The following is a 27,993-nucleotide window of genomic DNA, read 5'->3' on the forward strand; positions in this document are numbered from 1 at the left end:
CGAGATCGAAATAAAAAAATTACAGACGGCCTACTCGTGACCGGAAGGTTATAATGAAGTGCGAATTTGCAAGATCGTTTGAAAGATAATTTAGTCTTACTGCAAATTGGAGCGTTGCATTATTGTCTTAACGTTGAGAAATATGAGCACGCAAAATTGGTGGATAAACAAAACAAATTCAAAGATGCAGATTTCTGTTCATTCAGTTCATGACAGAACTGTTTATTTCACAATCAAAAGAGGTATTGCCTAACACGAAAAAATAATTTAGCAATATTTGGGCCATTTTAAAGCTTAGATATCAGGAAAAAATTGTAGGCGGTGTCCCTATCAGAGAGATAAGGTCTTGAATAGTTGGCCGAATATAGCTAACCCAATCCCCTAAAAGTTAGCAATACCATCGGCTCTTCGTGGCATCTGTAGCATTGTGTTATTGCGTCTATGTATGTGTTTCGGGGTGCCGTTCGTTGGAAACTCAAGAAAATAAATAATTATGGTGAGACAAAACAGAATTAGTTTTTTTAGAAATAATATACAATTTATTAAGGCTTGTCGTATCTTTTTTTGGTGTGCGATTTCAGTGTTGTCGACTTCGCGTCTAAAGAATTATTGTCAGCACATCAGACATACGTATCTCTTTTGAAATTAGCTAGGTAGCTAGGCCTATATCATAATCATATAGGTATGTTCAGTCAGACTGTCAGTAACTTACAAAAAAGATGCTCTGAAGTTGAAAAAACACTAAGGTTGTGAGTAAAGTGACTGTCCTAAATCTTTATGAGTCATGACTCCTAATTCCGGAAATTTGATAGCTAAAAAAAATATATACTGTAAATTGTAAAATGGGGTAACTTTGACCACTTTTTTTCAAAACAATGGCATTTTTTTACGGACATTTTTTTTTAAATTTAAATTGAAATGTGCAAAACCTTCAGGTCTATACTCTAGCTTTACTCACCATAAATTGCTGGCTCCTGCCTCTAATAGTTTTGATGTAATTTCAAAAAAAGTGATGGTCTTTTTTCCCCAGCTCTTGGGGTTTCTTTGACCAGGTGGTAAAATCAATTTTATTTTTTGGTAAAATAACTCCAAATAACTCCAGGTTGTGGTGCCTTGTAGTAAAACTCTTCTAGTTACATAGTCAAAAGACAGATTTTAGGAAAGTGTCATAGTTTGCAAATGGGGGGTGCTGCCCCCCAATGAGCAAAATGTGACCATCTAATGGCAGCCGTGATGGGTAACATTGACCGGTTTGGAAATTATGTTAAAATTACCATATATAAGACTCTGTAGAGTCTGAAACACAAAGAAAAAAACACATTAATAGGTGTATCAAACATAAAATATGTTATAGTATTGGAAGTTGGAACCTATGGTAATTTTAACTTAATTTCCAAGCCGGTCAATGTTACCCCGTCACGGCTGCCATCAGGTGGTCAAAGTTCCCCCATTGGAGGGGCCATTTTTGCAAACTATGACACTTTCCTAAAATTTGTCTTTTGCATATGTAACTAGAAGAGTTCTGCTACAACGCATCAAAACCTGGAGTTATTTTACCAAAAAATGAAAAAAATTGGAGGGGGTACTCCGACAGGCTTTAAATAATAGCTCTTTTTTGTGGGTCACATTATTAATTTTTTAACCTATTAGATATGCAAACTTTTTAATTCTTTCTATTGTGTTACATAGCCTCAGTATTAGGCCTTTGATGGCCATTGACAAAAATTTTCTATGTCAAATTGTATTTGAGTTTTGGGGGTTTTTGTTAAAAAAAAACAAAAAGTGGTCAAAGTTACCCCACCGGTCAAAGTAACCCCATTTTGTGGTACATCATTTCTGCAATAGGTAGTAGGTATTCAATCTCATTGCACATAAATTGTATGTGTATTTGATTGAATTTAATATGATGAGGTTTGCAGTCTTGCAGATGTGCTGCTATAAGAAGTTTTCAACTTCAGTAGGCCTATCACAGTATGGTGTGGTGACTACAACCTAAAAATTTCTAATGTTGACCTTATTGTTGCTGTTGCAGTCTTTCACTCACTGACACTCGTCACACTTAGGAGGTGTTATGATTTATGACTGTTAGGCTATCCATCTAAATTCTAAAGTAATGATGGTTGGATTTGATGTTTGTTTGATTGTTTATCCAATGATGGTCTGATGGATGGATAACACTGAAGTCACTGAATAATTTAATGAAGAATATTGAAATTGACGGGGCAAAGAATATTGATGTGTGTGTGAGCAGTCTGACCAGCAATACAATGTCAGAATTTCTTAACTTGTTCCCTGTAAAAATTAAATTTCTCTTATCTGCTGAAGGAGAGCCTGGAGAGGAACAGATAATGTAATGTTTACTCAAAAATCAAAATGGTACAGACAACAGATAGGCAAGACAGAATGCTGATAAATGAGATGTTGATGGCTGAAGAGTGAAACATGAATAGCTGATGATAATCATGCATGGAATATTTTTACTTGGTGAGCCTGGCTGAGCCACAACTGAATTTTTTCAATCCGTGGTTTTATGGAGTTGCCAGCCATGATTCCATTTCTTTGAGCCGTAAATTCCATATCTTGGCCATAATAAATTCCATATTACTTAGTTACTGTCCTGTGCATGTGTTATCCCAAATCTCTAATTTTACCCTAAAAACTGTCCAACTGCAACAATAAAATTTGTCTTCACTTCAGTGGCAAGTGGTAACTAAAAACATGATAATGCAGTCTGACCACTCTGCTACTATGCGATCTTCAAATAAATCTTTTGGGTTCGCTCGTTGTCATTACATTCTGCAGGATATTTTGACAGATCTTTAAAGTCCTGCAGATTAATTTTTGTTAGCTTTTTTGTCTCTCTGAAATGTTATTTTTTATGTTGCAATTAGCCTATCAACAATAACAGTATATGGATGGCTAAAAAGGGCAGCTATTGCCTTCAAGAATGGCCAAGGTGTAGCTTCCAATAACGGTGTAGCTATATATCTTTTTGCAAATCCATAAAAACATGGCTCAAAAAATCCAGTCGTGTCTCACCAAGTAGATATATTCCATGCCTGATGAGTGATGAGTGAAGCACAGATCACTGATGAGTGAAGCACAGGCAGCTGCTGAGTGAAGCAAAGATGGCTGCTGAGTGAAGCAAAGATGGCTGCTGAGTGAAGCAAAGATGGCTGCTGAGTGAAGTACAGATGACTGATGAGTGAAGCACAGACAGCTGATGAGTAAAGCACAGGCAGCTGATGAGTAAAGCACAGACAGCTGATGAGTAAAGCACAGACAGCTGATGAATTAAGCACAGACAGCTGGTGAGTGAAGTACAGATGGCTGATGAGTGAAGCACAGACAAATGATTAGTGAAGCACAGGCAGCTAATTAGTGAAGCAAAAATGGCTGCTGAGTGAAGCAGACAGCTAATGAGTGAAGCCCAGTTGGCTGACAAGTGAAGCACAGATGGCCGACAAGTGAAGCACAGATAAATGACGTGTGAAGCACAGGCAGCTGCTGAGTGAAGCAAAAACGGCTGCTGAGTAAAACACAGATGGCTGATGAGTGAAGCACACACAGCTGATGAGTGAAGCACAGACAACCAATGAGTGGCTCATGAGTGAAGCACCAATAGCTGATGAGTTGAGCACAGACAGTTGATTTGTGTAGCGCACATGGCTGACGTATGTAGCACAGATGGCTGATGTGTGTAGCGCACATAACTGCTGTGTGTAGCGCACACGACTGATGTGTGTAGTGCAGATAGCAGACGTGTGTAGCACAGACGGCTGACGTGTGTAGCGCAGACAGCTGACAAAGTGAAGTAGTCTTTTACTACTCTTCATTCAAAGCTTTACAAGTGCTGCCAGCTAGACAGAAAAAGTCGATAATAGATTTGGCTCACCTGAGGCAGGATGCATTAGACCTGACAATAGCATTTTAACATGGAAGTGCCCTTGAATTACACACTGATTGGGAGTTGTATTGGGCAAGCTCTGGTGCACATATCACTAGGCTAGGATAGTGAAGCTAGGTTTCCCATTATACAAGATATAACATTGGGATACAAGTCAATTTTCAGAAGTAAATAATGAAATAGCATCATACTCTTGATGACATGTAAATTTTAATTGGGACTTATCAGTGGAGATAATACAATGCGATTCATGCTGAAATGATGACCAATAACCTGTTTAGTCTAATGACAATTAGATTAATAAGAAGTTTTACTTTCTTGTGATATACTTTTTTTTACTTTTGTGCATTTTACTCTGATGGTTAAAACTTTAAATGATTGAAACTTTTAATTCACTAGATATGGCCAATAATCATCAATAATTTCTTAAATAATCCTAACATGACTCCATGAGATATACTCTTGGATTATTTTGTTTGAGGCATATCAATATGCAGATAGTAATAAATCTGTCAATGCTCATCTAATTTGACTGACAAATTTCCAAGCATGGAAATTCATGGGATTTCTGCCAGAGTTGATTTGAACAATAGTTTAAACTCTTTCCTGGTTTGCAGAGTTTCTTTGGATTTGGCCAATCAGCTGAAATTGAGATTGAGCTTGATGGGGCTGAGTCTCGCAAACTGGTGGAGATAAAACAAGAAGATGGGAGAAAAGACCGATACTATCTATACTATGATGGTGAAACAGTGTCAGGCAAGGTAAGAAAATATATACTATTTCGTAGTTGGTTAGTGTTTTTCATTAAACTGCTATATCAAACATTTGGAAAGATGCTTAAAATTTCAGAGTTTGTTTTGTTATTTATGCATTTGAGGCTCCAACCTTTTGAATGACCAAGACTCTTTCAATCACATGAATGAAGAAAAAGGCATAAATCTTTCCTCGCTTTTAAAATTTCTGTCTCTAACACCCTACCTTTCAATCAGAATTTGCCAATATATATTCATTTACAGACGGACTGTTTTGAAACTTTGTACACGTATGTTAAACAAAAATCTTAGACCTTTTTGTTCATGCAAATTTTTCAAAAAAAGGAAAGAAAACATGAAATTAATAGAAAATGGCAAAAAGTGGGTACTGTAAAAATTCCTCATTCAATAAATGTCTTCAAGATCAAGAGACATATCATTCAATTCGTAAAGATGTCTAGAAACCCTCTGATCATTTTTTCCAACTTCTAATCTGTTTGGGTGGGAGGGGGCATTTTCGAAAATTTCAATTTTCACCCCCCCCCTCTTTCCACAATATAATCCAAACTAAAACAAAATAAGAAAAAAATTATTGGATGGATTGTAGAGATTTTTTTCTGAATCAAATGGTATAGGTATCTCTCTTTGCTGTAGCTTAAAAATAATAGGAGGAGACAGATTTTTAATATGAAAATTTAAACTTTTCAGGAGAGCCAAAAAACTCAAATTTGTGATCATTGAAGGTATAGGTTTTATTTTCGTTTCAACGGCTGTCGTGAACATACAAACAAACACATAAACATGGCTTCAGGCATTTTAAATGCTTGATTCTTGGAACTTCAAAATAAGACTAAAAACCTGGAATGCCAAAAATTTTTATTTTTGGCCAAAATGGTCCCCTTAATGATTGAAGTATTGTTAAAAAAAATTTGCCAACAGGTTAACCTCAGCCTGAAGAAGCAAGGCAGCCGGTTGGAACACCAAGGTGTGAAGATTGAGTTTGTTGGACAGATTGAGCTCTATTATGATCGCGGTACACAGCATGAGTTTACCTCCCTTGTAAAGGAGCTTGCTAGGCCTGGTGAACTCATCCACAATACTTCTTATGACTTTGAGTTCAACCAGGTGGAGAAACCTTATGAGTCCTACACCGGCACAAATGTTCGACTCAGGTTAGTAAAGGTTTTTCTGCCTTCTCAGGTGCATTTAATTCATATTCATTTGAGTTAATCATTTATTATCTTCTTTTGTTGGAATGTTTTTCCCAAGTATTTTTCAAAAAATTTCAATTTCTGCTATTTGCAGGTTGGAAATTAGTTGTGATTTGCAACAAGAAATGGTATTTGATTCAGAGAATCTTGGGGTATCTTTTGGGTCTTAGAGATAATTGAAATATTTGGTGAACTTATTGCTCAAGGATATTATGGACTTGTATCATTACTTACACCCTAACACTCACCATGTGACTTCAAATTGGGAAATTCAGAGGTTTTTTCACCAATTCACAACATCAGACCCAAAGTTATGATATTAATGACACAGCTCTACACATTTATCTATCTTCTTGCACAATAGCATGAGAAAAATTACACATCAGGTATATTGTATTTATTTAATTTTTCTCGTGTTCAGGTATTTCCTGAGAGTGACGATTGTGCGCCGTATCTCGGACATAGTTCGCGACATGGACCTCATTGTGCACACGCTGTCATCCTACCCTGACAGCAACAACTCCATCAAGATGGAAGTTGGCATTGAAGATTGTCTTCATATTGAGTTTGAGTACAACAAATCAAAGTCAGTGATGGGATAAATCCCCGGTCTTATTTCTCATGTAAAAGTTGATCATTCAAGAACAATCAAATAACATTTGCATACAAAATATTGTCTAAGACTAAGTAATCAGCCGTTATAGTGTGTAGTTTACCACTGATTTTGGATAAACCTCATCTTATATTATTGATCAATTGCATCTAATGCATTAAAATTCAATCGTTCAGTCATTTTGTTGCCCTTTTAGCGTACTATGTATTTTACAAAGTTAAATATTCATAATAAGCACTTAAAGATCTCATGGCGTTGTCAACAGTTTCAGCTGAAAATTGATTAATATCAATAAGAAATAAAATTTTATTTGGTTACATTTATTGTGCATTGAATTTATTGAGAAAAAGTTGGCTTCGTTTTATATTTTTCTATTAATTTTTTATTTATTTCATGCATTAAAATCGTCAATATGTTTGTGTAACTATCTCTACATATCGGCTAATAGGATTTAAATGATTCTAGGATATTTATTGTAATAGTTGTGTATTTTACCTGAATCATGAACCTGCAGGTATCATCTGAAAGACGTGATTGTAGGCAAGATTTACTTCCTGCTTGTCCGGATAAAAATCAAGCACATGGAGATAGCCATAATGAAGAGAGAAACTACGGGGTCTGGTGGGTGACATCGCAATCTGGTTTTAGTGAAAACAAATTAAATTGTGTATCTAGATCGTGCAACTAATTAATTGCACGATGATCTTCTGAAAATATGAATTTATTTCCCTGTACTCTGAACTATTCTGCTTAGATATGATAAAGAACAGGCTACTCTTTGTGGATTATATTCACTAACTTGTTAGGCATCAGAGTGAGCCAGGTGCATCAGGCATTTCTAAGGGGAATGAAAATCTATTTAATGCCTTTTCTTTGAGTGCCTCACATCTCATATCAAAGACATATATCTCAGTGAGGGGAGCAGTAGACTTATTAACAGACATAAAAACAGACATATATCTCATATATGTCTCATATCAAAGCATAATCTTATTTTTAGTGACCAGACTGTGCTTGTAAAGTTTGATGAGATTTTAATTTATTTATATATGAGATATATAGGGTATTCACTAAATTACCAAATAGCACCAACTTAATGAGTCGATCTTACTAGAAAATCACCTTAGGAAATACCTATATGATGCGTTGTGAACTATCTATTCTAGTTATTTTTGTTCAATTTTGCTTTCAGATAATTCTTTCCGACCTATTATGAAATATTTTGACTTCATTTTGCAGCTTCCTAACATTGGATTACGTAATTTATGCCTCAAATGTCCTTTATGTCCTTTAAGGGGAGCGTCTACCCTAAAATTGAAAATTTTTACTTTTTCGGTTTTCATACTAATTTTAATGCTGATATTCTGCCCTATCCAACGGTACCACTGCCATCTCTCTACGTTGATTTATGATTTCACGACATTTCATGAAAGGGGGGCGGGTGGGGGAGTTCTTTAAGTAATTAGATAGGAACTAATTAGCTGGTGAGCTCTTTATATATAGTGTCTACTTGAGTTGTGCTGCAGTTACGTGTTTAGTCTCATCTTGAAGCTGACATTCTGGCCTATCCAATGGTACATAGCCGTTTTTTCAATTTCGTCATAGTTTGGATTTTATTCCTGAAAAAGGGGGGGTGGAAAGGGGTAAAATCGAAAAATTTCCGAAAACTTTACGAAAGATGCTCCCACACCCGCAAAAATTAGACATCCAAAAAACGGCTAGGTCGTTTTATAGATAAAGATTTTACGCATCGAATGATATGTGTCTCGATGTCGTAGCTTGAAAATCCTAGGAGGAGATAGATTTCAAAAGTACCCCCTTTTTTGACCGTTTTCTATGAATTTCACGTTTTCTTTCATTTTTTTCGAAAAAATTCACACGAACAAAATGTTAGTTTTTTTCCATTTTACATATGTGTACCAAGTTTCAGAGTGATCCGTTTGTAAATAGCCGAGATAATTTTTGGGGTAGACGCTCCCCTTAAGTTCTTTAATTTAAGCAATCAATCGTAAGAAAACAATTTCATGAAAATTTTTATTATTTATAAAAAATCTACGTTTTTGATATGGGAGGAAAGTAAACAGAGTGACTAGAATATCTTGCCCTCTGCTTGTTTGTTACCACTGATTGCTCACGTCAATCGCATAGTGGCAAAGCAGAGACTTCTTTAGACTTCCTTTCCAGTCCTCTGAGTGATCAGTCAAGTATAATACCACTTACATTATCATATTGATATTGAATAAAATTCTGAATTAGATCATAGAATTAAAAGCGAACTGTGTGGTCAGGTACATAATCTGAGGTTTACCAAAATTTTTGGATTATGTTTAGAAAATTGTTTTTAATCTTAATTTGTGCTGAATTACTCAGGCCCCAACACATTCAACGAGAACGAGACGATAGCCAAGTACGAGATCATGGACGGCGCTCCTGTCCGAGGGGAGAGCATTCCAATCCGGGTCTTCTTGGCGGGGTGAGCTTTTAGTTTCTTTATTTATTTTTGTTTTGTTCAACTTCTTATTTTTAGTGCTGAACACACAGTTTATGTAGGTCTAACATGAAATAGTTAGTTCAGCGAATCATAAATTTCTTAGACAATAATGTGATAAAAAGAACAGAAAATGTGCACCAAAATTTAGAGTAAATCTTGTAAAATCATAATTTGGTGTTTGATATGGAGGAGATATCTGGGGGTCACTTCTTTGATTTTATATCATAGTGATGCGTCTTAAATGACTATAGTGCAGGTTGGAGGACCTAATCATAAATATGGGTATTACGTATATAATGCGTTTATTTAGTCCAAGTTGAAGTGGGGAGGATACAGCACTATGTATATTAGGCTATGTTTGTGATTGTTTTGGTGATGCACATACATGCGTCCATAGTTTAATTTCATCATTTTTGAACAAGTTTCGCATTTGTTTTCTGTTATTGCCTATAATATAGTACTCACAAAAGCCCACTACCAATTGCATTTCACTCAAGACATCAGCCAAGTGCAATGGATTTCAAATGCTTCAGTTGAGTCATGACCCTGTGTTGCACTGCTGCCATCTTGCCCTCTACGCTTATTGTTGAAAAGAGACGTAGCCGCAATTGTTCACGCATGTCGCCATGTCACCATTACTCACGTGGCTTATCGAGCAGGTACGACCTCACGCCGTCCATGCGCGACATCAACAAGAAGTTCTCTGTACGATACTACCTCAACCTGGTGCTCGTGGATGAGGAGGAACGTCGGTACTTCAAACAACAGGTATTTCTCTTCCTAATAGTTCATCTCAAGTGGGAACCATTCAAATGGAAATAATTTGTCAGCGTGGACATCAACGCCTCTCATACCTCCAATTATAGTGATTTTCTGCTGTAATACCTGATGGTGGATCTTTTTACTATGGCATTAGTTTTATTGTTGAGCATGCAGGTTCTCTTTTTACAACACTTCTCTTTAACTTCACTTTTTGTATGTTTGTTTGTCTGCTAAAAATGGTATAATCAATATTTAACACACTTCTACCTGTCCAATTGATCGAAAATTTTGCACACTTGTGTAAAGTTGGAGACAATGCATGAATCAATTGTCAGAATATATAATTTTGAAAATTAAAAAAATTGTAATTACAAAAATGTTAAAATAATTTTGTCTTCTACGAATCTTATAATTGATATTCAACACACTTCTACCTGTCCAATCGATCTGAAATTTTGCACACTTGCGCAAAGTCGGAGACAATGCATGAATCAATTGACAGTAAATAATTTTGAAAATTTAAGTTTTTCATATATATTAAAAAAAATTAAAATTTACTTTTTCTAATATATGGAAATAAAAGTAGAAATTCATTGTAGATGTGTACAACATCGCAGCCACTGTATTCCTTAGAAGTGTTGTCTTTAAGAAATAATTTTTAAACGCATTTTATTGTCATACGTTAGGTAATTTGCACATGAAGCTGAAACTTGAAAAAATGGAGGAATGGATGCGTTTTCCTGTTGCTCGTTCTATTAGTATTGAAAATTACCTGTAATTTAGTAAGTTGTTTGTAAGTATTCTTTCTTAGTATCAGATGAATACCAAATAATATACGTTTAATAATTACTTTTTAAAGACAACACTTCCAAAGAATCCAGTACCTCCAATCTTACAGATGTTCAATGAATTTCTCATCTCATCTAATTTTCAAAAATTAAAAAAGTAAACTTTTCAATTTTTTTAATATTTATAAATTTTTTTAATATATAATTTTTTCAAAATTATTTATTCTGTTAATTGATTCATGCATAACCTCTGACTTCACACAAGTGTGCAAAATTTCAGATCAATTAGACAGGTAAAACTGTGTCAAATATCAGTTATAAGATTTGTAGCTGACAAAATGATTTTTTCAATTTTTTTAATATTGAAAAAAATTTTTTTTTAATTTTTAAAATACATTATTTTGACATTTGATTCATGCATTGTCTCCAACTTCACGCAAGTGTGCAAAATTCCAGATCGATAGGATAAGTAGAAGTGTATTAAATTTTGATTACAAGATTTGTAGCAGACAGACAGACAAACAAACAGACAAGAAGTGAAGTTAAAGAGAAGTGTTGTAAATAATATATATATATATGAAATTACTTTTTAAAGACAACTTTTCTGAACAATCCAGTGTCTTGGATGTTACACATGTACAATGAATTTCTAATTTTATTTTCAAATATTAAAAAAATTATTTTTTCAACATTTTTTTATGATATCAAAATTTTGTAAATTTTCAAAATTATTTATTCTGTCAATTGATTCATGCATTGTCTCCAACTTTACGCAAGTGTGCCAAATTTCAGATCGATTGGAGAGGTAGAAGTGTGTTAAATATCGATTATAAGATTTGTAGCAGACAGACAGACAAACAAACAAGAAGTGAAGTTAAAGAGAAGTGTTGTAAAATATGAATCATTTCGGTTTCGTTTTCCCTTGAATGAAATCACGTATTTTACCCTCGTTTTGTGCTAGGAGATAACGCTGTGGCGTAAGGGGGAGCGACTTCGACGCCCTCTACAGGAGCAACTGCTTGCACAGCAACAAGCCATGCAGCAGCTGCACCTTATCGGACCCACGGCTAGTGCAGCTGCCCCCGCCACGTCAACGTATGAACGGCGACAGTCGCAGGTCATTTGCAATATGCTTTAATGCAGCCTTGTGCTCAATGGAGCTCTTCACTTGCTGCAGGAGCTCATGCTAGACTGAAATCGTCGATCACTTAGTATGTTGTTAATTATGTCTTATTGATGTCCCCAACTTCAAGTTATGTCATTGAAAATCTGCGTTGCCTGCTGTTAGAAAAAATGCTTAAAATTGTCAAAATTTATGCAATTTGGAATCAAAGTAAATTGAATAATAAGCTTAGCATTATTTTTGTTTTCAGGCGGGAGAAGTCCCTCCTATGGGCGCCGAGCCTCCATCTCCCCACCAATCGCAGTCACCAATGCAAGAGGAAATTCCTTCGTCTAGTACCCAGTCACATATGCCAACTGCATCTCCCTTCCAACAGCGCTCTCAAAATGCAGACTCTTTGGGCGAAAATAAAATTAACTCCACTGATGCCGCCCCACCAATACAGTCTGCACCTATGTCTGAAAGCGCAGCAGCTGCGGCCACCTCTGTAACTCCCATAGGGACTTCTGAAACGGCTCCGTCTGTTCCAGAAATCGGCGATTCGGCTTCAGTTCCTGTTTTAGCTGCAGCTTCTAATGAAACCCCAGCTCCAAGTATGATGCCTTCTGCGTCAGATTCTGCCAACGTGACCTCTGCCTCGATAGAAGCCTCCCCAGTCATTACCAGGAGTGCTGAAGCTCAGCCAACAACTGCAGTAACGCCACTTGTGGCTCCAAACACTCCTCCACTTGTGCCTGCTTCTCCTGCAGGGCCCTTGCATAGCGTCACTCCTCCTCCTATCGAAGATGGCGCTGTCAATGGCAATTTAACCCACAGTCCACTTGAGACTCCCTCCATGGCTGTTACTGATGACGACCTTACAGTTTCTGCTCAGGCCGCTTCGTCTTCAAAAACACCATCATCGAATAAAAGTTCTGACATTCCGCCTCTGGTAAGGGATCATTGAAAAATTCCCTGTTGTGTCTAGATTTCTATATCACTTTCTTCTGCTTGTAGAAGGAATTTAATTGCCTATCTATCCGTCCCTATAAAAAACACATATGAGATCCTAAGTAACAACTTAGGTAATCCATGCGGCATTGAATATTGTATTCAACGTATTTAATAAATTTAGTGTTGTGCTAGGAGTTTTTTGCTCACTGATGCAAACAAAATAATGTTCAATTCCACGGATGATTAATTACTTATAGAACTGGAGCTTATTAGCGGCAGCAGTCGTATATTTCGAATTTACGGCTGACGTTCTGAGGAACATTGGCCCAATTGTACTACTAAAATTATTTAAAGTTGTTGACAGCACAAGGTTCTGGGCAGCTGTCAAACAACAAATTTTATCAATGCTAGTTCATATTTTTTCCACATTTGCTCGTATAAGAGTTGGAAGAACTTTTTAGGTGCCAGCAAGATACCTCAAAACTTCCGTTTTCGGAAGTGGAAGCCATATGGTGTCCAGCAGACCTCCGAACTACTTCCACTGATATTTTCAACTTGAGGTATTGCAGTTCCTATATTTATACCTTCTCTTCGTTGCAGGTCGGGTTCAGCGAGCCTCCAGAGCTGCCCTCACCCCCCAGTGACCCCGTCGAGTCTCCTGAAGAAGAGTTTCTTGAGGCTTCAGCGGCATCGCCCACTGCGTCTTCTCAGAAAAAGGAGCCCGTCGCGGCGCAGTGAACGTCATTGTAAAACAACTCGCTCTTGGCTTGGAGGCACTCGCTGGCAGACTTTTTGTCTGTCCTTATCAATGAAAATTGGCTGTTACTCTAAATCCTTGTAAATTCTCAAATATTCTTGACTGTTATTTTTTTTAATAATCTCTTGCTCCGGTCCCTTGCCCAATTGTTTGAAAGTCTGCAAAATTTGAGTGACAATTTGACAATGACTCTGAATTATTTCATCAGATGACTGGATCATAGGATCAGTGTTTGTCACTCCATTGAACTTGATAGCATACAGATTTCTTGAAACTTGTAATCCTTTCCTTTGCATGCTAAGAAAATAGATCTGAGGAGTGCATAAATGATGCTGTCTCGGCCGTTTTGTGAGATAATTTTATTTTGGGTGTACGAAAGCCATGGCGACAATTCAAAGATATTTACGCTTCATTTGCTTAAAGATTATATCTTAGTTATGATTCCTCGAAGCCCACCAAATTTCATTATGTTGATAGTTAATGCCCTGAAATAGTTAATGCCCTGAAATAGTTAATACTTTTTGATAGTTAATGCCACCTGTCAGCGCTTCTCTTCAACAGAAAAAGAATTGAAAAGCTGATGCTTTCAGCGGCGCTGTTCGCAGTCCAGCTGATCCACGAGATTAACAGCAACTTTGCTTCTCTTATTATATCATCGGTTAATTTCGGTTTCCTGTGCAAAAAGATGTATACTGAGCATTCTGTGTGCACCGAACTACAGTCCACAGCCCACGTATCTGAATTTTTTTGGGATCCGCGTTTTACTGTGCATGCACAGTACAACTAATGCTCATACTGTAATATACATGTGCATTTGTATTGCGATTGCTCAATTCATTTGGCTTCAAGTTTTTGGAGTGATATAATAACGGTACGTTGTATTTGAAAGCTGCATGCCAGAGTCAATATTTCGTTCACTCTCTCGTATAATTTAAAATTTTTAATTCTGTACAAGTCAACAACTGAGACCCGCGGTTCACTTTACTAGCTAACGCTGAGAAGTTTACTTTCACCTTCATTTAATATGAGCTCAGTGAATAGAATGAATTTCCTTCAACGGGTGAAGAACCTCGCAGTAACGACGAAATTGAGATGGTAACAAATCATGAAGCCACCTCTTATTTTGTTATTTCCTCTAAGAATTAGTACGAACCTCAAAACCACATATGAGAGCAAAGTGATTTGGGTGATCGAAAGTATAACCTGCACTTGACCTGTCGAACGATGCCTTCGTAAGATTACGCTCCTAGCAACTACGTAGCTTGATCTACTCTGCCGACAATTTTCAAACCTGTCGGTCTTCTAGAAATTGTTAATTTCCTATTGAATTCAGTGATGATTTATGTGAATAAAAGTTAACTTGTACATGTTTGGAATATATATTCAGTGCGAATTTCTTTCTTGTAGAGTTTTACATGGCTTCTCTGAAACTGTTAATGAAGATGGATGAAGATTATCGATGCTTATTCTCGTGCGTGCATAATCTTAACTGTAGATACACGAATATCATGCTTGGATGAAGTGATTTTTTACTTCCGTGTCATGTTAAACTCTATTCACGCAGGCTAAGAAAGGTACGTTTTATCGATATTGCCTGGTCCCTCTGTACTCATATCTGCAGGAGTGCATGTGTTCAAATTTCTATTCACATTTGAATACTCTCTACACGAACTGACTCCTAAATCATTAGCATGCTTGGTTGGCATTTCTTTGCTTGAACGCACTATGAACAAAAATTATTTAGTCCATAAATCAGAATGATGTCTCATTACACAGACGATTGATTGGTAAACAAGCTATCATATACATGAAATACTGCCGTAATAAATAAGATCCACCGGGTGATTAAGTCTAATTAGCTTATTTCAAGTCATTAAGTCTCGATGCTATTCATATTAAGCCGTGCTTCTACTATGCTCTCTCTTACCTCTCTCGCACTCTGTCCTTTCTATCAGCAAAGCAAGTAAATGCTTCAGTTATGATTTTCTTCAACCAACTGCATGAAAAACCGGCATTTTCTTTAGGACGAATCATCGTAAAAATTCTGAAAGTTTTTCGAAGGCCTACTCTTCAGACTGTTGATTTTTTGTCAGTAGATTTAATTAAATCGCCGCATATAATCTAATAGATTAAACCTCTGATTGATTTCAGATTTTTTTGTTTCTCCAGCCAGTCATCCGCACATTGTCTTCACTAAGATCACACGGTCCTTTTCCTTGAATCCTCTTCGGTAGTGCCATCCGCGCAAATTGATCGCTTTCCTTGGGCTGCACTCCATTCCTTCTTCCTTTTGAAATAATCTACTAGTCAATAATGATTCCAGTTACTAACAAGAAGTATTGTTGGCAATATCACTTTTAATGGTACATATTTTAAAACACTTTGGCGTTTGTACTCGGTTGGCTTTGAGTCTCTTGAATTATTTCCTGTACATCATTCGTTTCGCCGCCACCTCACAGATCATGGCATTGCTTTGATCACCAATTTTTGTAACGTTGACATTGAATTTTTTGTTCTTTAATATAGTAGTTCTATTTGTCTTTCGATCCTCGAGTTTACTCTGTGGATAATTCATCCTCACATTTGTTCTCGTAATACTTTCAGCACCTGGCTCACTTTATGCATCCACTACTTTCGATACTGAACGTGATTAATTACAAAAAGTATGCAACGTATCTTGGAAGGCTCTAAAAATGCTTACTGTAGCATCGATGGTCTTACTTTACATACCATCTTATTTACCTTGATGTAGGTATAATTAGGGCATGCTTATCCATAGTCGTCCTTTGTTTACCCTGTTTTTTGCCCTTCTTATCGACGTTTTCGTTGTTTGTTAAGTTCTCTGTTGTTGTTAGGGTACCCACACAGTGAAAACAGGTTGCCAGCGTGCTGGTTACCTGCTGAAGCTGGCTGCAATTGAAATTGAGGCTGGCCTGAAATTGAAATAAATAGGCCAGGCGCTGGCCTATTCGTACAGGTTTTTACTGTGAACACTTACATTATTATCCTATGTTCATCCTTGTGGCAGGTTGGAACAGGTTGCCCGCACGGGCAAACCTGCTTTCACTGTATGGGTACCCTCATGCTGTACGTCTCCATGGGTTCCATGCTTTAGTGGGTAACTATGTTGCTTCGGCTTCTAAGGCTCCATGAAAGTTTAGCTGGATCACGTTTACGACCACTTTCTTTACTGCGAAGGTTCCATTCCGCGCTCTTAGTTCGTGACGCTTGCTTATGTTGGATGTATTTTTATTGATTTAGTTCCAGCAATTTTGAAACGTGAGCTTTTGATATGAATTTCCGTCAAAACTGTGACTTTGTTCTCCTTTTCACAACTCAAAATTTCAAGCGTGATTTTGTGAAGCAAATCAGGATTCATGCCGTTATTCATTCAGTTAGCATATTAAAAAGAAGAAATGCATTCACGTCAAAAACTGAGCGGCTGACTAAATTAGTTCTGCCGTGTTCAAATATTTGTGCCTGCGACCACGTTCGAAAGGGAACTGATTTTAAATTAAGATAAATCTTCAGCAAGTTCGGGACCAGTTGTAGGCATGTTGTGTCCTCCAAATCAATTCGTTCCAATCATAGTTGCTGAGATTTTAAAGGGATTCTATCGTCTGATTTTCAATGTCGTTTGCTATGATTAGTGACGATTTGAGGGAACCTCGCTGGGCGGTTCTAATTTCATTTTGAAGATAAAATAATACTCTTCATTGGTTGGATTCACCCGAATCTTCATTAGTGTTTCTATTACGGCAAAATGATTTGCCGCATTTCTTTCCACGTCATATTCATTTGATCATTTCAACCCTTGCACTACACTTGATTTAATTCGATTTATGTATACTGTATAAATTATCTCCTTTGATATGGTGACGATGCCCATCCAGTAACTTCTGCAGGACGTAGCGTGCCTTTTTTTCGCAACGTCCCGACATTTTGAGCTGTGCAACTTTGTTCCGTTGCAGCAAACTTTTTATAACTATATTAGAATAAATTTTGTATTATTGGTTATTCTAAAGTTTATAATTAGCGCAGCTTTGCCATGTTGCACATTTCAGTGATTCTTCTTGCCACACTCGGTCTCCGTTTTGCGAGCAAGGAGTTGCAATTGAAGATTCCGTACTGCATAATTTATTTATCCCTGTAATATTATTATACGAGTGCATATTCTTCTTTGATTTTATTGTTTTATTTTAAGTCTGCAATGGCCGCGAATTTTTCACGCATATGGCAATAGTTAAGTGAATGTGCTATATATTGTATAGATATTTATGTAAATACAATTATTTAGCCAATAAAGAGTTTGTCACAGTTGATAGTTTTCAATTGCAAAGACATGAGCATTATTTTGAATGCATGCAATGGCGCTCCGTAGTCGGAGCAGTTTATGGAACCTGACGTCGAGATGCAGGTGCCTTGATATCAGAGATATTTAAAAGTTTGCAACGCAGTCAGCCAATCACCGACGGATTTTCAAGCTGAACGGACCTATCGCAGACATAAAATCGGCCGCGACGTGTTCTTACGCGAATTTAAATTTAGTACGGCCCAGCTGGCTAGCGTTAATGATCCATCACTTGTTTCAGATGTGGTCGCTAAATTCACTGGAAATGTCATTTAATTCGAATTTCATTCTGTTCTATTGTTAATGGAACAACATTAATCATTAGCCTTATTCCGTAGTTTATCTTGATCAAGTAACTTCATGCGATGACCTCTCGTTTCATTTTGGCTTAGACTGCTGTAAGGAAGGCAATGAAAAATCCATTGTAATGCTTTTTCATTTAAGGAGAAAACATTCCTCGTTGTTGGATTAAGAATAACCCAGGATTTGTAAGTGTTCAGAATTCCAGAGCAGCAACCTATAGTAAAATTTAACTAAGTCACCGTTCTGAATCGATTAAAACTTGGCAGGAAAGTCGAACAAGTTGGACGAAAAGCGACCTAGTTTAGGCGGAGAAGAGCATAAAAAAAATCAGAGAAAACTTTCATAGAAAAGAATGACCAAATGCAGGAGGAGGAGAAAAAGAAATCACAGAATAAGGAAGAAATAGAAACGATGAAGATTAGATTGTGCCTGCAGTTGCATCGTAAAGCATGACTAGTCAAATCCTGCAGGCCGCCGTTGGTCGAACGCGCAGTTCATCTCGAGGTGCATGCTGTGTTGTGCACTTCACAGGTCTAAAAGCTGGAAAACGAGGCAATCTTTGATCAGAGTACCGAGCATTCATATTCCTTTCTGACTGGTAAATAATTGTACGGCCCAATAATTGTGTTCATTTTGAAATTTAATTTACGTCTTTCGACGTAAGAACATACTGTGAAGACTCAAACAATGCATTCTCGCCAAAAATTTTCATTCATTGTCATTCCTCGATCTAAAAGTTCAAATGGTCAATAATTAAGACGTGCAACAAACCGGTTTCAAATGCAGGGAGACCTAACATAACAGCCTAACAGGGGCGAGGCATTAGCTCCTAAGGCCTAAAATTACTTCCCCCGCAACAGACGAGCAAACCCTGGCAAAAAAACTAACGTTGACTACAGTGCGAGCTTTATGGAATTAAACTTCATCAGCTTTCTCAAACTCTACAGAAATTGTTAGTATACAAGTTTTACGAGACACAATAACTGAACTGTTACCTATCAAGAGTTTCCGAGTGGAATGAAGTCACTCACCAGCTGTGCTAAAATTTTCTCTAGATGTTGGAGCTGAACTTGTCGCTCTCCCTCTTGCAGCGCCTCGCGCGCCGACCGCGCTGCCGCCTCTATCGTCACTACGCGACACACCTGTTGAGGCATGTCGCGATGGTGAAGGCATCATGATGATCAAAACAGGGCACGATAGTGAAGGCATCACGATGATCAAACCATCATGTCGCGTAAGTCATTAAAAGCCGACATGATGCATTAGAAAACGACAGCAATCTGGTAATGTCAGTCGCCTCTCTGCGACTGTTACCTACTTACTGATAATATTAAGATATACTGCCTCGCTGTGCACGTCTCTCTTGTGTTAGTAATGTTACGTTAAATGGACATCATTGAACAATACTCTTAACTTCAATCAATCAATTTATATTTAGTCTTTTGAGAACTAAAAGAAGGCGAATAAATACAAGGTGAGGTTATAGGAATAACTTCAAGGAAATTACATTAAAATCTCGAGATAGTCGAATATTTTGCACCACGGAAGCGAACCAGCATCCTAATTAGCAAGTTTGTTTACAGCGTCACAACAAGACTAACACAAAAAACACAACTTTTACATTTAATTCTTAATTAATAATGACAACACATTCATGAATTCAGCTCACACTCTTCGTAATTCTATGTTACGGGTAAGATAATATTCCCCACTGACACGGGAGCGCCAGGGGTGTTCAACACTAACCTCGGCAAGAAGTTTAGTAGACGTTGCATTTATTTTGACACCGTGGCCGTCCAGACTCCTTTGTATAGCCGCCGATATCAACTTCTGATCAAAGCAACACGGAATAACTTATTAGGAATACTAGGTATCTCAGTTACTTGTACTTTAAAAACATCGATCATATGATGTCGGACAGGGAAAATTTCAGATAACTCCTGACGAAGTTGATTAAAAGTTTCGGCGTCGTTTGATTTTACTGTGATATTAAATTTTCATTTCATTTTTATTTTAAATTATAAATCTACCAAGACAGCCCAAAATTCAATAGAATATTTTTCCACTATAGCGCAAATATTCATGAGAATCACGAACTTCTTACCGTAGGAAACGAGAATCCGTCTCGTAGCAGGTCGCTGTCTCCGGACATAGCGTGTGTGTCTGCCTGATTTTCTATTGTCTACGACTAACCTAACTGATTATCTAGGCAGTTTAAGGGAAAAGCATAGCCTAGCTTTTAAATGAAGCAAGGATTGAAAGAAATACAGTTAATTATTTATTTGGGAAGTGAATTTATTAGGGTTTTTAATGTATTTGATGTAGGATTTAACTTTCGTATTAAAATTACGATTGAAAAATGACACCGCAAACATGGGTGCAATCAAAATGCTGCTTGGCAAATCATGACAGAAAGCCAATGCTTGTGATGAAGCGAAAGCCTGCTCAGAATGAAAGCATAAATAATAGTGATAATAGGGAACAACTGAAATGACAGCAGCGACTGGCGCTTTAGTGATCTTTTATGTATTCATTCACTCATAAATGATTCAGAGGATAAATTATATTTTTTTCAGAGAAGTAGGTATATATGAAGACCTGTAGGTATATCAAGCGCTCAAATGAGCTTACAGCTTGCGTCAAAAATATCATCTCTGTCTAAACGATGTAAAAGGTACAAGTCGCGTACAAAATTGAAGAAAACAATTTAGTAGGAAAAATAAATGCATTATTTAAGCAACGAGCACCAGTGTTGAATGCCGCCATGAATGTAAGACAAACAAAATTCTGACGATAGTAAAACAGAGAGCCTGAAAACTGGCTCAACACACATCTCAATGAAGTGAAAAATATGTTATAAAAACAAACAAAGAATAAATTGAAAGTATAAAAAATTGAACCAAAAAAGCATTTCACTATAAAAAAGTGAGTTTTAAATACTTCTGAATAAAAAATTTTAAATAGGAAATTTTAAAAAATCAACAATACTAATCAATTAGAAAATTACACAAGCTTTTTCTTCATGAAAGTTTTGAGACCACCTTGAGAATCACTTGAAAGCAGACCAGATATGAGGAGAAAGTTGTTGGCCGGAGAATCAGTTCTTGGAGGAGGTGGAGCAGGCACAGCTACACCTTCTTTTATTGGGGAAATCGAGACGTCAGGTTTCATGAATTTCTTATGTGAGACTGGAGGACAAGAGGAGGATTTTTTGGGAAAGTTGTTACTCATGCGCTTGGGTTGAGGTAGAGGAGGAGCTACTGGGATTCTAGTTGCATTTGATGAAGTTTGGTTCTCTCCTTCAGAGTTATGTCCATTAGTGACAACATTCTTTGACGATTCGAGAATCAAATTTTCTTCGGTAGCTGACAAAACTTCATGGATATAACCGTTGTTTGTAGAGCGATCATCACCATTCAAGGTGGTGTTGTTTTCGTTCTTGCAAGGAGGCTGATAACAGTTAGACCGTTTGTCCGCACTAACTTCGGCGGTTTTATTATTGTTAAAATTATTCGAATCATCTCGAGAGGACTTGACATTCCAGATTTTATTTTTTAGAAAGCTAGTGTCAGGAAGCCAGTTATCCACAGGTTTGTCAAAGACACAAACTTTTTCACATTCTTGATATCCCAGACGCGAGTAAAAACCTTGCTGATCGTAAGTAGACAAATAGGCTATCTGAAAACCCATCTCACGAGCATACTTTTCAGTCTCTAACATGAGAATCTTGCCAAACCCTTTGCCTCTCAATGCTTTGTCGATGACCACCGACTCGATCCAAAGAGCACGATGCCTACATGCCAAGTGCTTGATCTTGATGTGCCCTATAACTTTGTCTTCATCCACCAGCACAAGAGAAGTAGGTAGAGAATCACGGGATGAATGAAGCATGCCCATTCTGGAAAATATTTCTATGTATCTATAAGACTATAACTCATTTACAATTTAAATTTAGTCTAAACATATGCAGGTATATAATACTAGGATCTAGGATTTTTTAAGAAAGTAGGTATGTATTTACAATGAGCAAAAATATTTTGTAACTGATTAAACAACACAAGAAATAGAATTTTCATCAATAAAATATTCAAAAAAATTAAATATTTGCCAATAATAAGTAGAAAGACACAAATTTTTACCACATGTCTTCTATATTCAATTACTAGATTTCTGACCTCACGGAGCGCAGTCGTGGCCATTGGTGATTCAGGAGCTGGAAGCTTTTTTCAAAATACTCCTCAGCAGCATGATGGAGGGGTATTAATTCTTTCATTTTTATATTCAATAACAAATCAGTGAGAATTTTTAAACAAAATATTGCCAAGCAAACACAACTTATTGCTGGGAACAATAAATTAGACCAGAGTGAAAGGAAGGGTTGATGAATTGGTAAATAAATGTGGAAGGCAAAAAAGTTTGAACTTTCATTTCCCTTTAAAGGATGACAGAGTTGAGGTCTGGCTGGAAGTTTGACAAGCAGCAATGCAATGTCAAGGCTACAAGTGTATAACTACTGCCTTCCATTCCTGCACACTGGACAAAAAAATTAATTTTGATTAGAATTGTAGGCAAGCCATATGCAGATGTTCTGAAACACATCTTGCTTCAATTCATGCAGATACAAAGTTTTCATTCTTGAAAAAATAATACAAACAGCCAGTAATTTTTACCACTAATTTTATGAGCCAATATAATATCTTCATCCATAATTCACAGTGTTTCTTGTTTTTCCATTACCTGTACCAAAAATCACTGATGCCTCGCACTTGTTCACAATTGTATGCGATTCTAGCTTGTGAACAAGAGATGTTTCCATCCACAATAGATCAAAAATGATATATAGTCAAATGGGGTAAGACAGGATCGCAGCCTTCATGGGGTAAGAAAGGACCAGCCCATATCATGCATTCTAATTGCACTGAATTTAATTTGATAGAAGAATATGTTAGAGCAATCATTGCACATCATTTCAGTGCTTGTTTCAACCTTCTTCTGCAAATATTGAATTTCTGGCTAATTTTTAAAGAAAACGTATGTAAAGAAGGGTCACAAAATAGTTAACCCTGTTTGGGAAATAAGCTCTGTCTAATGACAAAAATTTTTTTGGCCAAGTTTGTGGATGTAGGCATGTAACCTCAAGTAATAAGCAACTTTTGAGACATACTAGGCATTCCCACCTGCTACCATCACTGCCTGACATGTATTCTAAAATGGGGTAAAAAAGGACTGGACATGGGGTAAGACGGGAGCATTAAATGATCCTGTTTTACCCCACAAGTGGTCCTATCTTACCCCACAATTGGTCCTGTCTTCCCCCACAAATGGTCCTCTATTACCCTAGGTACAGTTTATCAAAAATAGTTTTTAAATGAATATATTATTGTGCAGTACATAGAGTATTTTGGTCAAAAATTTTATCAATGGCTCAAATTTCATTATAACTTGTTAGCTTTTTTGATTAGAGAAATTTAGTGCACTATTTTAAATTGCATCAAAGGGACTTAGAAAATAGGGTTGTCTCTTCCCATTAATGAGCTGCAGAACTATGTTCAAGATTGGCTGGGGGAAAAATCATAGTGTGAAACATGAAAAATAATTATTATCACAACTCTGTGAGAGGGCATGGGCTACATTAGAAGAAGTGCACCACAAATGCAGTTAGCAAGAAAACACATGACGTCTGACACTTAAGTTATTATCCATTTGTTTTATTACCAATTTGATAAATTTTCAGACAATGACACTAATGGAATATACATGAAGCATTTAGCAGTGCTCTACAATGAACCAAAGCCAACCCACTATTACTATGCTTAAGAACGTTTTCTCATGACAAAAACTCCAATGTGACATATTAGAGTTGACTTCCTGCAACACAAAACAGTAACAAGTGGTTGTTTAATCAAATAATGTGTTTCTAGATTGATAATATTGAATATCAGATTTGTACTTTTATTAAAAACCTTGTAACATAAGAATTGCCAGTTGGTCCTGTCTTACCCCATGCCTGGTCCCATCTTACCCCAGTGGGGTAAGATGGGACCAGCTCACTTTTTTTAATCTGTACAGAAAACTATGTTGTATGCAAAACATCTGAGTTGTAGCTTAGAAGCCCATTGCATATATACACCTTGTGATAGGTTTAGGGTTTTTAGTTGTTCTTGGTATAGATGCTACAGGCTTGTTAGTGATTTTGGTCCTGTCTTACCCCATCTGACTATATAATGTGTTTCTAGATTGATAATATTGAATTTCAGGTTTGTACTTTTATTAAAAACCTTGTAACACAAGAATTACCTGTTGGTCCTGTCTTAGTGTCTTACCACAGCCCCAGTCCCATCTTACCCCAACCCCAGTGGGGTAAGATGGGATCAGTTCACTTTTTTTAATCTGTACAGAAAACTGTGTTGTAGCCTAGGTATGCAAAAAGTCTGAGTTGTTGCTTAATGCTTAGAAGCCCATTGCATAACTACAAGTCTACACCTGTCACCTTGTGATGGGTTTAGGGTTATTATTTATTCATGGTATAGAATATATAGATGCTACATGCTTGTTAGTGATTTTGGTCCTGACCGTCCTGTCTTACCCCATCTGACTATATTATATATAGTTCTGTTTCAAAATTTATCGTCCTTCGACGAGTGGCCGTTCGACCGAGGGCTGGTTCGAATTCGATACACGGCCTAGATTGCTAGATATGAATATGATTGTCCAGTCTCAGTCCAGAAGTGTTGAAGGCTAAGTTCCAGAAGGCAGGAATCATGATGATCCATTACATACAGTGCACTGAGTGCAGTGGTGCTCTTCGGCAATCGGCAGGCGAATCATACAGATGAGTCACTGACGACCGTTTTATCAAGAAGAATACTACATCTGGTGCATCACGATCACCACCATAAAAAGTATAAACAGAACTCTGAAGTATTTCATACTTCAGGACTTCTCGTCAACCATTTCGCTCTTTCTACACTTTCAAGGTCAGCCACTAGGATTAGCCCCAGCTTCACGAAGCTAGCCAATTCACAAACCTGTAACCAGACCAGACAGCTGCCAAGAGCCGATGGCCCGATGTAGCCTCCGCTACGATTTTACGACTGTCCGCGTCGACATATATTAAATCGCATTTTTACTTTTCTACTTTTTTTAGAAGATACTTTTTTGATCGAATATCACGTTTCAATTTTGTTGAAATCTCTAGTGGTAGCTATATTTCGATTCATTATGCTTGTAATGGAAATTTTTTACAGGATGATCATGCAATATTCACAGTAAATTGCTTCATCCGATCAATCTTGGGTTAGTATTTTTAATAATATTGCATAATAGGTGAATTAGTTTTTCAATGTAATTACCTTAACTACAGAGGTGGGCAATAGCGCGCTACATGTAGCGGCCGCTACTAGCGGCCACTACATTTTCAGTAGCGGTAGCGGTAGCGGCGCTACATTTTAGGCAATGTAGCGGTAGTGCCCGCTACATATTTAAGTAGCGATACGATGTTTTGCCGCTACAGCGCTACCGCTACATTTATAGATAAAGCTTTTAGATTTTACTTAATAGCATTAAATATTATTTAAAAACAAACCAGCATGATACATACATAATATAAATTACAGAATAAAATTGTACGAAATATTTCGGTTTAATGTTGTCAACCTCAGCCTGTTACTAGTGTCAGCATGTTAGTTGTTACTTGTTAGTTGTTAAGTTGTTACCAGTTACCAGTTACAGGTATTTTTTCATGTTTCAGTTTGCTTACAGTTATTTTTATATTCACCTTCCCTACATGGATGTCTACCTTAATCTACCAATTTAAAAAATAATCCACATATATATACAAATGAAAGACTGATTTTTATATGAATATGCGGATAATTTTTGAGATTGGTAGATTATAATAGACATCCATGCATGAAGGGAAAATAAAACATAAAAATAACTGTAACTGTATATAACCCGTACTAGTTTGGTTAGGTCAGTGGTTCTTAAACTTTTTCAGGCTGGCGCCTCCTTTAGCTCCTTGGTGAATTTCTAGCGCCCCCCCCATAGAGACATATAAAAGCATACCCTCTTTCTTGAAATTTAGTACGCTGCAATTTTTTAAAAGAGAAAGGTTAAAACACAAAGCTGTATTTCACTAATAGAGCCAAATTTACTAAACAATATGGTTTTCAGCTGTTTTAACTGTTTCAGCTTTAGAAACCCAGGACGTCTTAACATAACATAACATAACATAGGCCCGTATGCTAAATGGGGCACTAGCACTACGAAGTAGCACTACGCACTAGAAACAGTAGTGCGGTACTAGTGCGAGTGTGCGACATGGAACACTACGGTTGGCATGCTAAAAAGGGCACTAGCCCTACGAAGTAGCACTACGCACTACAAGCCATAGTGCGGCATGGAACACTACGGTTGGTATGCTAAATAGGGCACTAGCACTATGAAGTAGCACTACGCACTACAAGCCATAGTGCGGCATGGAACACTACGGTTGGTATGCTAAATAGGGCCAAAAGCATAACGCGCACTACAAAAATCTGAAGTGTCCTTTACACCGCACTTCACGACGACACTACGGTAAATTTAACCTTGTTTACTTCGTCAGCTATGGATCTGTTTGGCTTACAGCAAAGGCATCATCGCATAAAAACCTCAGGAACAGCATGCCATGAATATAAAAAAGTGTACCGCTTCAGTGAACAACATGTCATTCTTATGGCTGACATTTTCCTTGGCGAAACAGATGAACAGCGTAGAAGTAAAAAATACTTTTCTTGTTTTTGAAACCATGTTTTGAATTTTATTTTTATTATTTTTTCTGGAGTCATTTTGAATTCTTCTGCAAGAACTTTCCATGCTTCTCTCTTTTGTTCGATGTCTTTGGTAAGCGTGGACTTTGAATCAATGATGGGAAAGGTGCGCAGACGCATTGCGAATTTCAGCTCACCATCACAATTTTCATTAGTACCATTACCATCACAATTAAACATTTTACATCAATCTTCTGCAAAGAATAAGAATTACTTAGGGAATAATTAATTATTTGAGCACTTAACTACCATTCTTCAATAGACTCATAGCGTAGTGCGGCACTATAAAGTACTCTAACAGCGAAGTAGCACTTCAAAGTCTTTCTGCATACGAATCAGTAGTGCGACACTAAGCGACACTAAACATTGTAGAGCTACTTCAAAGTGCTTAGTGTCTGTGACGTATTTAGCATACTAACAGGACACTTCGTAGTGCATAATGCTACTTCGTAGTGCTAGTGCCCTATTTAGCATACGGGCCGTTGTGATGTCGGCGCTGAAGTGTAGGCCTGATGCGGCCTGTCGCCGATTCTTTTCCTTTTGATCGTGCCTTGTTCATAGATCTAAACTCGTGTCATTTGACCGGATCTTTTCATGACTGACTATAGTTTGAAGTAGCTACTAGACTTCCACCGGGTTCGATAAGGAGCGAGGCATTTAAAATCTGAACATATATTTTTCCATAGCTTTATCTAGTCTGTTCTTGAACGCGTTCATACTTGGAGCGCTAACGATGTCATCGGGGAGGCTGTTCCACATGTCGGCGATTCGAAGCGAGAAGAAATTTTGTCGCGTGGAGATGTTGCAGCGCAGTTTTTTTAGCTTATAGCCGTGGCCCCTGGTGTTGGTTCTTGTTTCAAATTCTAGTAACCCTTCAGGGACCTTGTATAGACCATGAGTATACTTGTATACTTCAATGAGGTCCCCACGCAGACGTCGATAACTGAGGCTTGGAAGCTTCATAATCGTCAATCTTTCTTCATAGGACTTGCCCTTCAAGCCTGGAATTATCCGTGTTGCACGTCTTTGAACATTCTCTATTAAATTTCTGTCCTTTTCAAATCTCGGTGACCACACAACGTTTCCAAACTCTAGACTCGGGCGTACGACGGCAACAAACAACTGCTTCATCGTTTCTGCATCTAGGAACTCGTATGAGCGTCTGATTAGTCCAAGAAGTTTGTTGGAT

The 27,993-nt window shown here is 37.3% G+C and overlaps 3 protein-coding genes across 3 annotated transcripts; 1 reads left to right on the forward strand and 2 right to left on the reverse strand.

The window, feature by feature from the left end:
• The first annotated feature begins 412 nt into the window (after positions 1-412).
• On the forward strand, positions 413-15,013 carry LOC108674335 (vacuolar protein sorting-associated protein 26B-like). Its single transcript, XM_018162274.2, has 10 exons — positions 413-496; positions 4,525-4,668; positions 5,599-5,831; positions 6,292-6,456; positions 6,998-7,104; positions 8,854-8,956; positions 9,634-9,742; positions 11,486-11,641; positions 11,898-12,578; positions 13,181-15,013. Exons 1-10 carry the CDS (start codon positions 494-496, stop codon positions 13,316-13,318), a joined length of 1,839 nt encoding a protein of 612 aa, XP_018017763.1. The 5' UTR covers positions 413-493; the 3' UTR covers positions 13,319-15,013.
• A 3,097-nt stretch (positions 15,014-18,110) lies between these two features.
• LOC108674336 (centromere protein X) lies at positions 18,111-20,187 on the reverse strand. Its single transcript, XM_047882626.1, has 4 exons — positions 20,096-20,187; positions 19,738-19,821; positions 19,023-19,133; positions 18,111-18,531 (listed from the first exon to the last, which is right to left on the reverse strand). The coding sequence occupies exons 1-4, from the start codon at positions 20,141-20,143 to the stop codon at positions 18,517-18,519; spliced, it is 258 nt and encodes an 85-aa protein (XP_047738582.1). The 5' UTR covers positions 20,144-20,187; the 3' UTR covers positions 18,111-18,516.
• Positions 20,188-20,265: 78 nt separating this feature from the next.
• Positions 20,266-22,553, reverse strand: LOC125177531. The gene is made up of 3 exons (XM_018162277.2): positions 22,167-22,553; positions 21,033-21,889; positions 20,266-20,432 (listed from the first exon to the last, which is right to left on the reverse strand). The coding sequence occupies exons 1-3, from the start codon at positions 22,262-22,264 to the stop codon at positions 20,395-20,397; spliced, it is 993 nt and encodes a 330-aa protein (XP_018017766.1). The 5' UTR covers positions 22,265-22,553; the 3' UTR covers positions 20,266-20,394.
• Between the last annotated feature and the right edge of the window lie 5,440 nt (positions 22,554-27,993).

This window comes from Hyalella azteca, unplaced genomic scaffold, assembly GCF_000764305.2.
Source record: "Hyalella azteca isolate HAZT.00-mixed unplaced genomic scaffold, Hazt_2.0.2 contig10909, whole genome shotgun sequence".
NCBI classification, from domain to species: Eukaryota; Metazoa; Arthropoda; class Malacostraca; order Amphipoda; family Hyalellidae; genus Hyalella; species Hyalella azteca.

Excerpts from the sequence above, each read along its gene's own strand:
- LOC108674335 (XM_018162274.2), top strand. Across the intron at positions 4,669-5,598 it reads GTGAAACAGTGTCAGGCAAG|GTTAACCTCAGCCTGAAGAA; the intron begins GTAAGAAAATAT and ends ATTTGCCAACAG. Across the intron at positions 7,105-8,853 it reads GAGAGAAACTACGGGGTCTG|GCCCCAACACATTCAACGAG; the intron begins GTGGGTGACATC and ends TGAATTACTCAG.
- LOC108674336 (XM_047882626.1), bottom strand. The coding sequence starts at position 20,143 with ATGTCCGGAGACAGCGACCTGCTACGAGACGGATTCTCGTTTCCTACG. Across the intron at positions 19,822-20,095 it reads ACGGATTCTCGTTTCCTACG|AAGTTGATATCGGCGGCTAT; the intron begins GTAAGAAGTTCG and ends TGCTTTGATCAG. Across the intron at positions 19,134-19,737 it reads CTACTAAACTTCTTGCCGAG|GTGTGTCGCGTAGTGACGAT; the intron begins GTTAGTGTTGAA and ends ATGCCTCAACAG.
- LOC125177531 (XM_018162277.2), bottom strand. The coding sequence starts at position 22,264 with ATGAAAGAATTAATACCCCTCCATCATGCTGCTGAGGAGTATTTTGAA. Across the intron at positions 21,890-22,166 it reads CCACGACTGCGCTCCGTGAG|AATGGGCATGCTTCATTCAT; the intron begins GTCAGAAATCTA and ends AATATTTTCCAG. Across the intron at positions 20,433-21,032 it reads GCTTTCAAGTGATTCTCAAG|GCTTTCGCTTCATCACAAGC; the intron begins GTGGTCTCAAAA and ends CATTCTGAGCAG.